This window comes from Sinocyclocheilus rhinocerous, unplaced genomic scaffold (genome assembly GCF_001515625.1).
Source record: "Sinocyclocheilus rhinocerous isolate Xijiao unplaced genomic scaffold, SAMN03320098_v1.1 scaffold5807, whole genome shotgun sequence".
In the NCBI taxonomy this organism is placed as follows: domain Eukaryota; kingdom Metazoa; phylum Chordata; class Actinopteri; order Cypriniformes; family Cyprinidae; genus Sinocyclocheilus; species Sinocyclocheilus rhinocerous.
In genome coordinates, this window is record NW_015655558.1 from 35,697 (window position 1) to 54,028 (window position 18,332).

The following is an 18,332-nucleotide window of genomic DNA, read 5'->3' on the forward strand; positions in this document are numbered from 1 at the left end:
CTAATGTTTGTTAAACAAGTTTAAATATAGGCAATATGTATAGCCTATTAAAAAAACGATATAAAACAATGCTGTAAATGATAAATAAAGGAAAATAAAGGAAGTTATCATGCAAACCAGTGGTTGTGTGGAGTATTTTAGAAAAGTTTAGAGGATTTAAGTTAATCTGTAAACCTTACTTAATGTATGAAGTAAAAAATAAGCTAGTAATATAGTAAACATGAATAAACCCATTAGCTGGGTTAAATCAACCCATTATGCTGGGTTAAATAAACAACCCAATTTGCTGGGTAAATTTAACCCAAGATGGGTTCTGTCCTATATTTATCCAGCCCTTGGGTTAATAACAACCCAAATTGGGTTGTTTTTAACCCAGTGTTTTTTAGAGTGTACTTACACTATTACATACCTTGGGTCGCTAGCGACCCTATACACTTTTTACAAAAAATAAATCAGAAAACAGACAATCTTTTATATTTTATTATTCTTTCTTGTTATATTGTTTATAATGAATAGATTGAGGAATAGTAAGAAAGTTTATGTCTAACTTTCAAAAATGAAGGAGGGAGAGAGTAATGAATGATGTCCCAGGTTGCTAAAGACCCAAGGTATGCATTTAAGGGTTAATGGGACAGTTCACCAAAAAAAAAAATTTTATTAAATTGTCATTATTTACTCACCCTCGTGTCGTTCCAAACCAGTATGAGTTTAGGGGGCAATTGTGGCCATTAGAGAGTTGGACTTGTAACCTGAAGGTCGCAGGTTCGAGTCTCGGTACCAGCAGGAAATGTAGGTAGGGGGAGTGAATGACCAGCACTCTCTTCCACCCTCAATACCTACAACTGAGGTGCTATCTTTGAATGCTTTCTCTGGTCAGAAGCAGACTGACTGTTTCAGATTTGTTGGTGCTGTCAATGGCATGATATGGAATATGAGATTGCTTCACACACTTTAACAAATCTCAGTTCTTTGATTATGAACTTTACAAACTTGCCCAAAATAAATGAGCAAGAAACAAGGCCAATTATGGCAGTTTCATCTTTGCTAATGAATGGCTGCTTAGCTCTGGTGCTCCAGCAATGAGAAATCATTAATATTCAATAAAAAATAAGCAGAAAGCCTCAACATCCACTTTGTTCCTCTAACAACATCTTCATGCTATATTCAATGAGAAATGGTTATAATTTCTAGAGAATCTATTTTAGTTGTAAACATGTGAAAAAATCATGACTCACATGATATATTTAAAATCCACCCGTAGATGTGGAAAGGAGGTTTTCGTTGCCCTGGGCATCAGTGAACAGCTCAAGCTGTCAGCAAGAGTGAAGGAGACTACCCTTTAATCTTAATAGAAGAAGGCCTCTCTTCCTCCCTCCTGCCTATCTCTCTCAGGGCGTCTGAAGGGAATTACATATCGGCCTTGGCAAAGACAGCCTGTAGATTCACCAAAGATTCAGCAAGCACTGGCTGGAGAGCTGGAGTGTTTGGAGGCTTCAGAATGAAACAGCCCAGCCACTCCCTCCTCAGAGATATCAGCACGATTTGAGGCATTTATGCCTGAGCCGTAGGGATGGTCCCATGACAGGCCCCTCGCTCTGATACACTTGACTGCAGATGACTCACTCACCTCACTGTTCCTCTACCAAAAACACTCTACCTCTCTCAGCAGCCCTTCTTTTTTTAGTCTCGCTCCATTTTTCCATCTTCCTGTGTCATCTGAAGGATTACTGAAAAAAATGAGATGAGAGATTATAAATAAAATCAATGCTATAAGCTGCATTAATAACGTCTGTGTGTGTTTGTGCACTGATTGTGTGTAGTGACAAGCACCGGATTTGGCTGTTAGGACCCTAGTCCTTGGGTGTGTGTGTAAGAGAGAGAGAGAGAGAAGAAGATAGAAGTAATATTGATTTCAGTAAAGTCACTAAAATAGGACGCATAAAATACCTTGCACACAGAAATATTGTGTAGAATATTCTGTTTCAATTGCACTGAACTATTTTCATTTATATTTTTAGTATGGAATGAGTTGTTTATTTCTAATCAACATTTCTCACACCTTGGATCATTTTTTTCACTGGGTTTGACACAATGCATTCTTGGAATGTCTGGAATTAGAGCTGAATTTGGTCAGTATTATTGATATACAGTATATAAACAGAGATAGACAGACACATAGATACTGTAATCAGGTTATGGGTGGCATCTGTCGGTGCAGTGTGAATTAGCCTATAGATAGACAGGCAGACAGATAGACAGAATTAATTATAATTTTAGGACATTTTAAATTTGCAGACAGAAAAACAGGAATCGTGATATGGCCTAATGTGATTATTAAAATTCAAAAAGCTATGATTTAATTACATTAATGTGAGTGCTACACATTCAAAGTCAAAACGTGGCACTGTTGTGGATGGTTGTAAGAGTGCATATTATATCTCCCTCATCTTTTTTAGTGAGCAGCTGAAAGTAGTAAAGCATAGACACTGGTTTATATTTAAATGTTCTGTATTATGCATAACCTTTTGGTATTTTGGTTGCACAATAAACTATCTTGGTTTTAATGCATTGTAAACTTTTGTGGCTTCTCTCTGGTCTGCCCTGTAACAGGAAGAAAAGATTAAACATATTATTTAACACCTTCAGTATATACATTTTACTAGTATCAGCACAATAATCAAATAAATATTCTGGGATGGTTTTTTTTGTTTTTTTTTACAAAAGATTATATAGGTTTGATCTGTGTGTACGTACAGTATTTATTTTAATTGTGCAAGTTTTAAAAAGGTCTTAAAGTCTTAAATTTGATTTTAAAAACTCTTTAGATACCGTAGACGGATAGACAGATATTGGATTTTGTCAGTACTATAATACTGTGTTTAAAGAAAAGCAATAAATTGGTTATTTTGCCAATTATAGTAATATATACTGAATTATATAGTGAATGTTAAATAATGTTCTTAGTCTGTCCTCCTTGTGGCAGCACGGTCCAGGGAGGAACCATGAGATTTTATACTAAAATATATGTTACATAAAAAAAAAAAAAGCATAATACAGAACTTTTATTATAAACAAGCTCGAAATACACTAGGTCTCTTATTGGAGACCAATGGACGGATGGATGGATGGGTAGATTGATTGATTGATTGATGCAATTAAAGGTGCAATAGGTGATTGTCTTCAGAAAATTTTTTTGTTATGCTGGTTGAAAGTCTCTTCACATCCCGATACGTTCGGTCCGAGCGTTTTAATATGCTTTCCTACCTGCCTGTCAGCGTATGTATTAGCATACCTCTGCGCACCCAGTTCGCGCAGACAGGATACTCATCAGCGCGTTCACGCACGCTGTGCAGACAGAGCGAGGAAGGCAGGCAAACATCAACAAGCCGATCTTCCTTCCTGGTATTGTAGTACTTTTAAAGATTTCTCACCGGTGAATGACACATGATGTAGCCCAGCGGTTAATCCAGTCCTCGCGCCAGCTCGTTAGAAGTGAGCTACGTGCATGAACTGTGTTCCGATCGATATGATCCCTACACAGAGTTCATTGCTCCCTACTCCCTGAGCAGGGGAAATCCATTGAAGTTTACTTCACTTCGGAACATGGGCTGGAATTGGGAACCTGATAGCCTATTGTAGTAATGTTGTCTCTGGTCTGTGAGAGTAAATGCGTTCAGGGGGCGTGGCTTTGGACGGCGATTGCAGGAAGGGTGGGACGTTCGCTTTCAGTGCTATCAGGCTAAAGTTAGCATTTTCCGAGATCTCCTATTGCACCTTTAACTGCGCATTTAAACATACTGATTGTCTTTAAAACATCACATTAAAAATGATCTGACGATCACAAATAAAGAATAAAGGTAAAAATAAATGCATATTATAAGACAATGAAAGTGTTTTTGACCTTGCATGCATGTCAACCTGTTGTTGGGGACTCCCAAAACCAAAATATTAACCTTTCATAACCCATAATAGGGACACTTTAAATGGTATGTATTATTATGCATAACTTTTTGGTATTTTGGTGGCACAATAAACTATGTCTGGCTTTTAATTCAATGTAAATTTTAGTTGTTTCTCTCTGGTTTGCCCTGTCACAAGAAGGAAAGATTTAAAAACATTTAACACATTCAGCATATATATTTTACTAGTATCAGCACAATATCAAATAAATAATCTGGGATGTGTTTTTTTGTTTGTTTGTTTTTTCAGAAGATTGTATAGGTTTGACCTGTGTTTACATACAGTATTTATTTTATTTATGCAGGTCTTAAAAAGTCTTAAATTTGATTTTAAAAACTATTCAGATACTGTAGACAGACAGATATTGGATTTTGCCAATACTGTAATACTATGGTTAAAGAAATGCAATAAACTGGTTATTTTTCCAATTATATGTTAAATAATGTTTTTAGTCTATCCTCCTTGTGGCCGGGTGGTCCAGGGAGGAACTATGAGAGTTTATATTGAATATATGTTACAAAAAATAAAAATCATAATACAGAACTTTTAATTATAACCAGCTCGAAATACACCAAGTCTCTTATTTGGATGGACCGATGGATGGATGGATGCAATTGCAACCAAGTTAGCACTACTAATCTAAATCAAACATTTGAAACCTTGGGATCAAAAAGCCAAAACTCCTCATCTATCCTCATCAAACTATCAAAGATACAAAACAGAGACTTATCCTCACCAAGTACAGACTCAGTCATCATAATCCTGCCATTGAAAGAGAGAGAGGGAGACTAAAGTGTGCAAGGAAAGAGCAGCTGGACAGCCCACAGGCCATGCTGGAAAAGTTTAGATAACAGAGAAACCACATGGCTCTTACAAATCAATAAGACATATCCCCTCACTCAACAAGATAAACACACTCACACACATACAGAGGCTACCATCCAAACAACCTGAATTTTTAAGGAAATCTCAACCCTTCGGTTTGACTCACTCTCAAAGCCATTATTACTTGATTTGCTATTGGAAATCTTTGATGTGTGTGTGTGTGTGTTGTTGACGCAGTGCATTTGCAGTGTGTGTGTATGCCTAGAGAATGTGAGAGGTGACATTAAATATTCATGCTCTCAAGACACATTAGCCTTTATGACCACTACAGACGGTCATATTGGAGAGCGTGTGTGTGTGTGTGTGGGTGTGTGAGCATTACCGGTGCTTCACAATAAATACATCTCAATATCATTGTGCCTGTTTGTTTTTATCTCATTTATCTAAATTAGTATGCATTACAGATCTCAATTAGCAATGGCAAACAATCAAAGCTGCCCTTGAGTTGACTCCATGCCACAGTTCAATTCAGTCAACGTCTCTATTTAAAACAGATATCTTTATCTCATATTTGTAGTCAGTTCACATTATTCCTGTAGTGCCAGAATACAAAACGGCTCCATACATCACTAAAGCTCACGGGCAGGGTGAAATATCAAAAAGGAAAGTTGAAGAAAAAACACACACACACAAAAATAATGACAGATTTATAATTATACTGTCATCTGTTTGCTGCAGCAAGAAGTGACTGGGGACGGCAGTTTAATTGTCATTTCTACTCAACATGTTCCTGCAGTGGCACACAGACAACACATATAGACTTTAGAGAGAAACTATAGCAGAAAAGCCTGAATGTTGAAGATACAGACCATAAATTCTTGTCAACTCCTTTGAGAAATATTAATATACCAAATACACTCACAGAACATTACTCAATGAAGACTAGATGACAGGTTTTCGATTCTCTCAGGCAGACATGAATGACCGATTCACACACGAATGCAAAGGTTGCGTGTGTTCCCGGCTGCAAATGTCAGAAACTTTGTCCAGGACTCAATGCGTCTTTGTCTCCTACTCAGAAGTGTATCACCTTTCATCTGCACATACGCACATAAGCGCTCATTACCGTCGTTATGAAGGCATTTGAATAAGAGCAGCCATTAAAACGGGCAAAGGAACTTCAAAGTGTCGGAACTCATCATCCTCGTTTGAAACGGAGCGTTGTATTATTCTCCACTGATGTGTTGGCAGTGCTTTGGTTGCTAAGCCAGTCTTCTGTGCTAGTCATTAAGCCCCTGAGATGATAGACTCAAGAATGTGCTATAGATTGAAAATCACTGCAGCATCCAGTTCGATCCAATCCACATTCATTCTTGAGCTTTCCCTTCTAGCTTAACGCTGATACGAGAAGATGAAAAACAGACTTTACTCATTACATTTGCAATCTTGACACCCTTATAAACATTTATAGAGTAGTCACATCATAAAAACGTTGTTGATGTTGGTGTTAATCTGTTTCTAATGGTAATTCATCCAGCCTCAAGCCAAATGGGCAATTATGAATGTCAGTTAATGTTTATGCGAGGTTGCAGTTCCCGCTGATGCAGACCTTTTGTAAAGGGGCCAGTATTTTTTACCATTGTAATCTGTGTATGTTGCAGGGCCGTAGTTGCGCAGGACGCCTGTGAAAATGCTGAGCTTAACACACTCATACATGATGGAGAGGTGTACATTAAATCCATAATGTTCACCCTTTGCAGAACTGGCTCTTACAAAAGCAATGTTCTTGTAGGCATAAAAACAAGTGTTCGTGTGATTGATTGAATCTTCCAGCAACAGAATAAACTAAATAGTTCAAACTGTCCTTTCCTGGAAGTATGTCGTTTGTGGGACAAAATTTGCTGTGTAGATGTTATTTATATTTTTCTTTGTTGTGTTGTATACTTTTTATAATAAAAAAAAAAAGCAATAACTGTTTTCAACATTGATAATAATAAGAAATGTTTCTTCAGCTCTTAATCAGCATATTAGAATGATTTCTGAGGGATCGTATCATATTTTTTATTAATATATTAATATTTGTATTTAAAATATTTCACAATATTATTTTTACAGTATTTTTGATCAAATAAATGCAGCCTTTATCACCATAAGAGACTTATCATTAAAAAAAAAACATTAAAAAAGTAAAAATCTTTCCGAACCCAAACGTTTGAATGATAGAATAGCATAAGTTAATTTACTGCATGCCATAAACAGTTTGATAGATTTTTTGATTATTCTTAAAATCTATATTTAATGTGATGTTTTAAAAAGATGGTGTACCACAAAATAACGTCTTTCTATTAAGTTTTCCTCACAGACTGCATGCAAAAACAAACCAATGTGTCTAGTGCAGTTTGATTCAAACTGATGAGCTGCCTCTTTTTAGTGAATCAAAACATACAGCGTAATCAGTGTAAGCCAGTTCACAAAACGAGTGACTCTTATGAGCCTATTCTTTTAATAAATAGTTCAAAAAGAGTTATTGCTTTGAATCAATCTAAAACACTGTCCTTTATAATCACATGTACACAAAATTGACATCATAACCCAAATGAATCTGTTTTGTGAATCAGAATTGAATCAGTAAATCTACATTGTTTCCCATCCCTAGAGCTGTGATGTAGAGCCTAGATTGAGCCCCACTGTTCATTTGGCTGACCAGCCTTCTAATCTGCTTTGTTACATTTCTCGACTCTGTTTCCTTCTCTTCTCCCCATCATTTCCTTTCCTTTTTCACCTAATATATTAATAAAATCTGGTAAAGGGCCAAAAAAAAGTTGCATTATTTCCAAAGAGGCCCTGAAAAATATTAATTGAATAGTGAAATGTTTACATCAATATCAGAAGTGAAACCCCAAATCCCCAGTTTGCATGTCTGAAGAGTTATTCATAGCTGACAGCTTGATCAAACAAGGTGTGACGCTTGTTTAATGATCTTTTTCACGGTCTTTGATTTGTCAGTAATTGGCATTTACTATGCGGTTTCTCACAACACAGGTGCGTCTGTAACATCGACTGCTCCCACATCAGTTTTAACCCCGTGTGTGCATCAGACGGCCGTTCCTATGACAACCCCTGCCAGGTAAAAGAGGTGTCGTGTCAGCGGCAGGAACGAATCGAGGTCAAGTTCCTTGGTCACTGTCAGGGTAAGAAGAGCAGATTAACAAACATTTATGATTGCTTTATATCATTTTGTTACATGACGTCTTCTTCCATTCAATTTGCATTTTTATAAGACAACAACAGAGAACACGTGTAAAGATGAACATTATAAATCACTGTTACATAATCAAGTTCATTCATGTTCATATGATCATTAGTCTCTGGAATATAGCAATTTCCCAGATGATATCTTCAAAATGACAATGTACAAATGAGGGGGGGGGGGAGGGTTGTATTATGTAAACAGCAGATCTGTTCATTTTATCATTTTAACATCTGCATTCATTCCTATCTTGTAGGCGACATGATTACAGGCACCAAAGCAGGAGATGGACAATATGCCAGGACAGACTACACAGGTGGGTGGGTGTTTGATTATAAAAAGTTGATTTTAATTTTGAAGTGCCCGTGAATTTGAGCTGTTCTGACCCACTGTGTTTGAATTATAGAGGAGAAGCCTGAGGTTTCAGAGGTGGCAAGAGGGCTGTACATCCCCTGCCCTGAGCGCTATAAGAACTATTGTGTTCACGGAGACTGTGAATATCCCAACATGCTCTCAACACCGTCCTGCAGGTACACACACACACTCATGATGTTTCTGATTACGGCAGCGTATCCTGTCTACAAAAATACATTGGGAATAAGTGTGTGTGTTAGACATACACCTTTTATGATAGTGAATGTAACACTGTATCACAGATCCTTGTCTCCCCCTAGTGTTCAAACCAAGAAAGATCTGCCTCATTAAAAAAAAAAAACAGTTTTCCAAACACTCCCCTTTTTTCAGTGTTATTTTAGTATCATTGACATATTATTATAGTTTTTATTAGCTGTTTGAATTTGTTTGTATGCTTTCCATTTTCGTTTTTAAGTTTTAGTAATTTTGTTTTGTATTTTTTGTTTATGTCTGTATAGTTTTTATTAGTTTTAATTATGGTTTTAGTTATTTTAGTGCTTTATTTAGTTAAATTTGGTTAAACTAAATGAAAATGGGGTATGTTTTCTTGGCAACTAGCAGAAGTAAAATATGTTTAAGTTTTATGGTTTGAGCTTTAGTTAACAATATTAACCTTGGTCTTTCATTGGTAGTACAAACAGATGGTGCTGTCACCAAAAATAAAAAATAAACTCCAAATGTCATTGTTTGATTGTTACATGTTTTAAGGAATTCAATCTACAAGTCATTTCTACAGATTAAACTGGGACAGAAGAAGGTATTAAACAGGAATACTGCACACATCAGCTTATAAAAAATAATTGGCTGTTCAAGTTGTGAAACTCATATTTAACAGTCACAGATAAACAAAAGAAAAGGAACTAGAGAGAAATAATAAGACAGAACAGGAGAGTCTCTCTGGCAGGTGCTGCAGTACAACAGCAGGTGTTTCTAAGGAAAGACTTTGAGAGCGAGAAACACTGAAGTATGTGTGTGAACAGAGATATTACAGAGAGTAGACTCTTTAAAACAACCTGAATAAATCAACAGAGGACTCAAGCACACACATCTAATCTAATAAGGATATAACGTGTTTCTATGTGTTTCTTCCTCTTTTCTTCAGCTGTCACTCAGGATTCAGTGGTCCACAGTGTGACACTAAGGAGTATAATGTGCTGTATGTGGTGCCAGGCTCTGGAAAGCTCCGCTACGTCCTCATCGCGTCTGTCATTGGGATTCTGCAGGTGGCCATCATATGTGTAGTGGTGCTGTGTATCACCCGGTGAGTATAAACACACACCACAGCATTATATCACACACGATGTGCTACTGCGAAACAAAGCAGAGGACAGCTACCTCCTGGGTAGATAGATCGCACACACTCGCAGCTCTTCATAGAGTGAGAGTTCCTGCCAGCAGGAGTCTGCAGAATAACACACTTTACACTCCATGAAAGGTCATTGTTGAAGGGTGTGTGTGCACTAGCAGCACTAAATTACTCACCCATCTCCTGTAATATTTACTTTACACATCAGAAAAGTAAATGTGTTCAATATGTTCAATCATTGTTCATTTAGCTTCATTGTCAGTATTCATTTATGTATTCTTTTCTCCAGTGAAAGAAACAGCCCCTTTAGGGCAAAGATTCTGTAAACTGTTTCAAGTCATATCAGCATGAAACATTCTTTTAAAAACTTCCAATCCAAACTCTAAATAAGTAGCTATTTTTTATAGCAAAGGCTTTTTTTAAGCTCTGAAATATGAGTTTTTTCCTTCCAGGCATTGTTTTGATTAGAAATAATGTAGTGCTGCGTGGTGGAAGCAAGTTATATGAATGATAAGGATGTCCTTTTGCTTCCTTCCTCTGCAGGAAGTGCCCACGGACCAACAGAATCAACCGACAGAAGCAGAACACAATGCACTACAACTCTGAAAACACCCTGCGCGCCTCCACCCGCCTCATTTGAGCCCGTGAGCAGAGAATCATGGGAAACGTAGTTTGGACAAAGGACAGAACATAAGAAACTTGCTCTCCGTCCCCACAGAGACACTGCATCCTGCTGGATGATGGGATGGAGGGATGGAGGACGATGGTGCAGATATATCGGAGGACGATGGGTTCTACACACGATGCCTTGCACCTGTGGCACAGGACACACACAGAGAATTTTAGGACACCATGATAGGACAAGTTCTGTAATTTGGTTATGTATGGGTAATATTTCCAATAGTTAATTTGTTTGTCTTGATGGGGTCCTTTTTCTGTAATGTAAATAAATAATTTATATCACAAAGCACAGTGTGTTTTTTTCTTTTTCCTTATTCTTTTGTGGATGCCATGACTTTTAAAGGATCTAACTTGAAGGTATATGGTCAGTTTCAGGGGTTTCTAGAGAGGTGATTCAACAATTTATTATAAATAAAGATTTATTTTGCTGTTTTTAATGTTTGGTGTCCCAGAGACCCCAATCATGTAAATTATAGTTTAAAAGTTTGATATCAGCAACATTTACAAAATAAATAAATAAATAAAAAGATATTCAGAAAGGACACATTAAATTGTGACAGTAAATACATTTCTAATGTTACAAAGCTTGTATTTAAAATAATGTTGTTCTTTTGAATTCTTTGTTCATTAAAGAATCCTGTAAAAATATGTCACAGTTTCCACAAACATATTAAGCAGTGCAACTATTTTCAGCATTGATAATATTAAGAAATGTTTCTGAATTTCTAAATGTTTCTGATTTCTGAAGGATCATTTGACACTAAAGGCTGCTTTGCCAACAGAGGAATAAATTACATTTTAAAACAGAGAATGGTTATTTAAATTTTTTATAATATTACAAAATATAACTCTTTTTACTGTATTTTTGATTAAATAAATGTAGCCTTGGTGAGCATAAGATGTTTCATTTAAAAAAATAATAGGGGTAAATTTCAAAATTATTATTATTTTCCTCTCAAAAAAGGCTGTTATCCAATATCATTTTAATTATCTTTGTTTTCTTTTGTGGTCATTTTTACCCCAGCAAAAACAGAAAAGGCAGAAAAAAAACAGGGGAAAAAAGACAAATGCACATTAATAGTGTAGCTTCAAACAAAACTAGTAATTACAAATGATACTGTCAGTAACTAAGTTATTTTTAAAAAAAAACAAAAAAAACAGGAGAGATAGAGAGAATATACTGACCTTTAAAGGTCATGTGGAGGACGGGGCCCTTTAGGACTAAGGAATTCCGGACCTTCCTTGTCTGCAGAAGTTCTTCCTACTTCATCCCCAGACCAGTCCAGTGGAGTCCCTACACTTCCTGTCTGACAGTCAGTGTGCCACAGGGGTAAGAGAGAGCCTTAATGAAAATGAGTATACATTTGTATGTTTGTGTTCTGCTTCCACTAAGCAGACCCTTTATTCTCAGGCTCAATGCAGGATGGAATTGTAGCCCTGGTGACACTGTGATGCAGTAAAGACTATGAATTTGGTATATGATTTTCACTTTGCTTTCTTGGTAGACTAATAGAGCTCCAGTCAAACAGGACTAAAGTGAAAGAAGAGGTACATAGTAGACATACTTTGCATTCTCAGCAATGCTGAATCAGTTGCAGTGAAGACAGCACTTATCTGATCCATTCCAACACCTTCATAAGTCTTAACACAAGTTTACAATCAATACATTTGCTTTTAGTTGAATGCCATTGTTTCATTGTATCTCAGTCTCAACCAGAACCATTACAAGCTTTTGAACCAAACCAGAAATGTATTCCTTTTTACTTATATTACACTGGATGTCATTCAACACACAGTAGCCATTTAACAGTGATTCATTTTTTTTAGCTATACCCTGACCTGGCTGGGAAGCACTGCTTTAAAATATATAAATAAAAAATTAAATAATTTTTTTTTACACTTGTGACATTCTTGAAGCTCTTCACAAAATAAATTTATTAATAAAGCAAGGGAATGGCATTTAATATGGGTGGCTAAGAGGGCTTTGAAAAAATACTGTTCTTCAGGGCCATCGAGATTTGAGGGAAAATTGTCAAATTATCTCTCAATTTTTTTCCATCTACTGCTTTTTTCATCACTGGTCAAAAGGTCCTAGAGGCAAGAGAAAGAAATCTGTCTGCTATCATTCAGCTAATGAAGACTGAAGTCTTTTTCGTTTTCATTACTGTGATGCCACAAGCGCAATCTCTCACAGGCACCGAACAATTTGCATTCACCTAAGAGTCAAACTGAAGAACCTGTTACAAGCGAAGCCATCCAAGTTTTTAACAAAGGTAGCAATTATATATATCACAGGCATAACTTTAGTGTGCTTTGCAGTGACATGTCTTTGCATACTCAGGAATTTTCCCATGAAGCTGAAACACAAATCATGCAACGCTATTTGAGTGACATCTCAATAACAGTCACGAATAATATGAAACTAATAAGAAAGACGATTAAGATTAAGAAAGACTATAGAAAGACAACTCTCATTACACAGAATCAACAACTGGGTGTTTTTACGTAACTGACAGGAAACTACACATTACTGAGATGTTTTACAGTATCATACTATCCAGCTGCAGCATGCATTCATTTAAGTGCATTAATTTACTGAAACATTGTCACATGTGGTCCAAAAATATAATAATTTGTCCCTATTATGCACTTATTTTCTTTGCTTTCATGTTTTGTGGTTTGTAGTCTCGACTGGGTTTTTGAAATACCAATGCTAAACCGAAAGTTTGTTTATTTATTTAATTGTATTTATTATATTTATTTTTTAGTGCAGTGAGTACCTTCTACCTGCAGAGGTCAGGCCTCACTGCACTATGCAATGGCTGATTATGGAAGAGCTTAAGCCTTAAGAAATTAGAAAGCTTTTTTAATGGGATAATTCACCAAAAAAAAAAGTGAATTCTATTGTCATTTATTCACCTTCATGTCAGTCCAAACCTGTATGACTGACTTTCTTTTATGGAACATAAAAGAAGATATGTTGAGAAATGTCTCAGTGTTTTTTGTCCATACAGTGGAAGTCAATGGTCACCAAAAAATTTTTGGTTTCCAACATTCTTCAACATATCTTTTAAGTCTTACAGGTTTGGAACGATGTGAGGGCAAGTAAATGTTTTTGGGTGAACTATCCCTTTAAGTATATGATTTGTTTTGGCCTGACCTATCTGTTGATATCCATGTGTGGATGTGGGGTCACTTGGGTGATGCTTTTTGATTTGTATCTATAGTCTGAGGCTGAGCACACGACAGGAGAAGACACATACCCCACCAAACTACAACATAGGAAACATTAGCAGTGGTTTTCTGTGCTTATGTATGTGCATGCAGGCAGCCTGAGCCTAGGAGAGGGAGGTAATCGCCTCAGTCTCAGGAAATGAACGGATATGGGAGATAAAGTTTATTTTATGTTATATTCTTGTCCTTGTCCTTTGATAACACTCCCAAACAGATATCTAAGTTATGCATGTTATTCTGTGCTAATGATTGTCATTATCCAGAAAATGACCTCTGGTCAGCTTGTTTATCTTTGATATGAGCACCACACCAGATTTCCAGGTGATGTGTTTACTTTCATGGTCACGGATCTATGAATGAGGTAGTGTCTTTCCTTCTCTTTGTTCATTCAGACTATTGAGCAAGAGTCAATACATTGTTAACATTCATTCTGACATGGGTTTATTACCTCGAATAAATCATAAGACGTAATTTACGCACTTTATTTCATTTTGAATGCACTTCAGTTTATGATTATGATTACTGTGAGCTGTCTGCTGGATGTCCTTTGTTTACTGTATTTCCACCCTGTACAATTAGCATCAAAGTTATTGTAAAATATGTTGCTTGTTCTCTCTGTGAATAATGTGATGAGAGTTTTTTTTTTTCATTTCAGTTTGTTTATTTTATTTTATTTTATTTAAGCTTATGGTTTTCATTTTAGTTAACTGTAATAACCCTGGTCTAAGCTGATCTTTTCCATATGATAAAAGTGAATGATTACCATATTTTAAAAGAGAAAATGACCTCTGGTCAGCTTGTTTATCTTTGATATGAGCACCACACCAGATTTCCAGGTGATGTGTTTACTTTCATGGTCACGGATCTATGAATGAGGTAGTGTCTTTCCTTCTCTTTGTTCATTCAGACTATTGAGCAAGAGTCAATACATTGTTAACATTCAAAGTCTGACATGGGTTTATTACCTCGAATAAATCATAAGACGTAATTTACGCACTTTATTTCATTTTTAATGCACTTCAGTTTATGATTATGATTACTGTGAGCTGTCTGCTGGATGTCCTTTGTTTACTGTATTTCCACCCTGTACAATTAGCATCAAAGTTATTGTAAAATATGTTGCTTGTTCTCTCTGTGAATAATGTGATGAGAGTTTTTTTTTTTCATTTCAGTTTGTTTATTTTATTTTATTTTATTTAAGCTTATGGTTTTCATTTTAGTTAACTGTAATAACCCTGGTCTAAGCTGATCTTTTCCATATGATAAAAGTGAATGATTACCATATTTTAAAAGCTTGACGGCCTCTGGTCTCCATCCAGTTTCAGTGTATGGAAAAGAGCGGCATGGACATCCTTCAAAACATCTCTTTTTGTGTCATATAGTTTTGAACAATATGAGGGGATGAGAGCAGATGATGACAGAATTTTATTTTTTGGACAAGTTATCCCTTAAACATGGCTTTCATGCAGTCAGTGTGTGTGTGTGTGTGTGTGTGTGTGTGTGTGAAAAGAGCGGCATGGACATCCTTCAAAACATCTCTTTTTGTGTCATATAGTTTTGAACAATATGAGGGGATGAGAGCAGATGATGACAGAATTTTATTTTTTGGACAAGTTATCCCTTAAACATGGCTTTCATGCAGTGTGTGTGTGTGTGTGTGTGTGGGGTTTGAGTCTGGCATGGTGCCACTGCCACAGATGAGCTGAGTTCACTGTTCAAACACTGATTTTCATTTTTCCCTGTGTGACATTTCCCCAGTCTGCCAGACAGCTAAGAAGAGAAACGCCAGCAGAGATTCATGAAGAGACGTTCAGGTGCATTTACACAGACACACCAACATTTCCCTGACACAAACATTCCTGTTGCTGGTGTTTCTGAATCTGACATTTCATACATATGACAAACAAACATTTTCAAAACCATTACTGATAGCAAATTCAAGCTGATCAAACAATACTGAAATTGCATCGAGGGAAAATGCACACCTGCAGTAGCATACTTTCACACTGACACTCTTTACTCACATTACTCTAAAGGGCTGAGCTAAATACCACGGCAACCAGGCCCCTCCCCTGGGTGTGTGGGGAGTTTTTAAGTGGAGTGTTGGGAATGTTGTTTTTAGAGAGGCGCAGAAGGCAGGAGAGTGTCTGTGAGAGTCAATCTAACCCTGTCATTCAAAACCACCAGTGTTGACTCCAGGATGGGTGAAGACTCCTCTCACGCAGAGCGAAGCACAGCTACCTTACCCAGGGAGGAAAGCACCCCGACACCACCAGTTCCAGATGCTCAGGATGCTCAGGATCTCCTCATTCCGAGCTTCAGTCCCGGCTCGGTGCCCTCTTCCCCCATCCATACCCTTTCCCGTCTGGGCTCTAAGTCCCCGACCATCCCCACAGCCCCTGCCGGCCAGGTCAGCGCCATCACGGTGGTGGCTCTGCTCGACAAGCTGATGGTGATGATCGAGACAGTGCAGGAGAACCAGCAGAGGATGGAGAAGAAGCAGGCCGAGCTGGAGGGGGCGGTGAGGATGGTGCAGGGTGATGTGACCCGGCTCACCAAGAACCACATGTCCACAGCCAACAGCGTGGCCAAGCTGCTGGAGCGCTCGCGCAAGACTGGCCTCAATGTGAAGGAGGTGAGGGAGCGCCTGGATAGACAGAGCAGCCAGGTGAAGCATCTGGAGGCCAACCATGCCCATCTGCTGAAGAGGAACCACTTTAAAGTGCTCATCTTTCAGGTGAGAAGAATGAGATCTTTCTACTCTTAACGAATCTTTAAAGCCTTGAAGATGAACACATGTAAATATGCGTCTGAATGTGATTTTTTCACACCTGAGGAACCTTTAAAAGACAAAAATAATGTAAATATGTGGAGAGTCTAAGACTTTAACATGGTCATTCAAAATGATTCATTTTTCAAAGACATTTGAATGATAGTGTATCAGGGTTTCCACGATCTGTTTTTTCTAGCATTGATAATAATAAGAAATATTTCTTGATCACCAAATCAGCATATTATAATTATTTCTAAAGGATCATGTGGCACTGAAGACTCAACACTGAAGTGTAAAAACAGTTACACACACATATACATAAATACATAATAGAAATATGTGTCTGAACGAGGGTTTTCTACACTTGAGGAAACTTTAATGGTTAAAAAAATCTGTTTGTCTGTCATATAGCAAACAAAACAGTTTTAAAGTAATAGTTTCATTTTAACACATGCTTTGTAATTCTTCCTTTGATACAGGCATTTTGCATTTTAGTTTTGTATTTTTTTATTTATTTAGAGGAGTAGATGCACTGAGTTTTAAATATTTTGCAAAGGTATGTACAAAATAGCAGCCGAAAAAGGTTAGATTTAATGGGTTTAAGTGATGTTTGACAGGACACGTGTGCAGTATCTTCAATGAAACTAAAGTGCATGGGAATTCTTCCTGTGACTACAGCTGGGATGAAATGTTTGAAGTTTGTGCAGATTGCAGTGGAATGGCAATGTGTGCATGTGTAAGAATGTGTATTCTTACAGTATGCATGTAAACGAGAGATTCTATGGCTAATCTTGAGGTCCCCGCAAACTCTCACATTTTTCATAATTCCTTACCATTAAGCTCAAAGATCATTTTGTTTACAATAGGCTTGTTTGATTAATAGCCTCTCCTTACAAATAAGTGTAAAACAAACTGAGATTGTACAGTCGAGTCTTCTGGCTAAACTAGCTTTGTGACCTGTGCTTTGCTCTAGTTTCCTCTAATCTTTGGTGAGGTGTTTTGTATGTTCAGGTAATGCAATTTTACACACTCAGGAAGTACTATTATACTTTATGCCGGTTGGTTAATGTGAAGGGTGCGTCGTGTTGATTTAAGCAGCTGCGTCGGGCTCGTGCTTTTAGGATAGTATTCTTATCTGATTGCCCCGGAGCGAGCCACATGCAGCTTTACATGCTGGGACAGTGATCTTTGACTTGTAGAAGCAGGTAGAGGCATTTCTTAGGGGTGTTAAAGTTCTGCTTTTCAAAATGATTTCTGGGAATCTGTTTTCCTGAGGCAAATATTATTCAATAGCAGAAACAGGCTAAGGTTAACTGTTTCTAAGACTTATCTTAAGCATGCAAATTCAAAATGATTTACTTAATAAAACATTTCAAGAAATTGCGTTCATTAAAGTCTTTTAATAAGAGCACTCCATCATTGTAGAGAGAGTTGATTATCGGGGCGATGACTCTTGACTAATCCAGCTGTCAGAGAGGAAGGCCATGAGGCTGAACCCAAGTCTTAACTGTTCCCTTTGAGATCACTAGCAGCAGGTGATGTTCTAAAGTGATAATCAGCCTGTATTCAGCCTGTTAAAACACTCTGGCATGAGTGCAGGCTTGCAGACGGTTTGCTGCAGGAGATTGTAATATCTAATTTGGGAAGGAGTTTTAAGATGAAAAGAAAAGCTTTGCTTGTCACACACGTGCGTACGCACAGATTTGATCTTAGAGTGTGCGTACGCTAAAATCCACGGCAACGTTCATATTTATAAAAACGGTCTTTGACATGGAAAAGTACTTACCGCCACGTCAGGGTCTTAGCAGGCGTACACAATTTTCCTTGTGGCAAAGTCGGAGTACTGCAGCTATTTGAACATCTAAGCTGCAATAATAAAAGCGGTGTAC

The 18,332-nt window shown here is 37.2% G+C and overlaps 2 protein-coding genes across 2 annotated transcripts in view; both read left to right on the plus strand.

Moving 5' to 3' along the window:
* LOC107718376 (tomoregulin-2-like) overlaps nucleotides 1-10,598 on the plus strand; it is a 41,629-nt gene extending 31,031 nt beyond the window's left edge. Inside the window, exons 5-9 of the mRNA XM_016525424.1 lie at nucleotides 7,828-7,976; nucleotides 8,292-8,351; nucleotides 8,442-8,565; nucleotides 9,552-9,710; nucleotides 10,299-10,598. Of these exons, the coding sequence (XP_016380910.1) occupies nucleotides 7,828-7,976; nucleotides 8,292-8,351; nucleotides 8,442-8,565; nucleotides 9,552-9,710; nucleotides 10,299-10,395 (589 nt within the window). The 3' untranslated portion in view covers nucleotides 10,396-10,598. The remainder of the gene's footprint in view (nucleotides 1-7,827; nucleotides 7,977-8,291; nucleotides 8,352-8,441; nucleotides 8,566-9,551; nucleotides 9,711-10,298) is intronic.
* Nucleotides 10,599-15,288: 4,690 nt separating this feature from the next.
* Nucleotides 15,289-18,332, plus strand: part of LOC107718373 (serum deprivation-response protein-like) — a 14,179-nt gene continuing 11,135 nt past the window's right edge. The window contains exon 1 of the mRNA XM_016525418.1: nucleotides 15,289-16,407. Within this exon, the coding sequence (XP_016380904.1) occupies nucleotides 15,871-16,407 (537 nt within the window). The 5' untranslated portion in view covers nucleotides 15,289-15,870. The remainder of the gene's footprint in view (nucleotides 16,408-18,332) is intronic.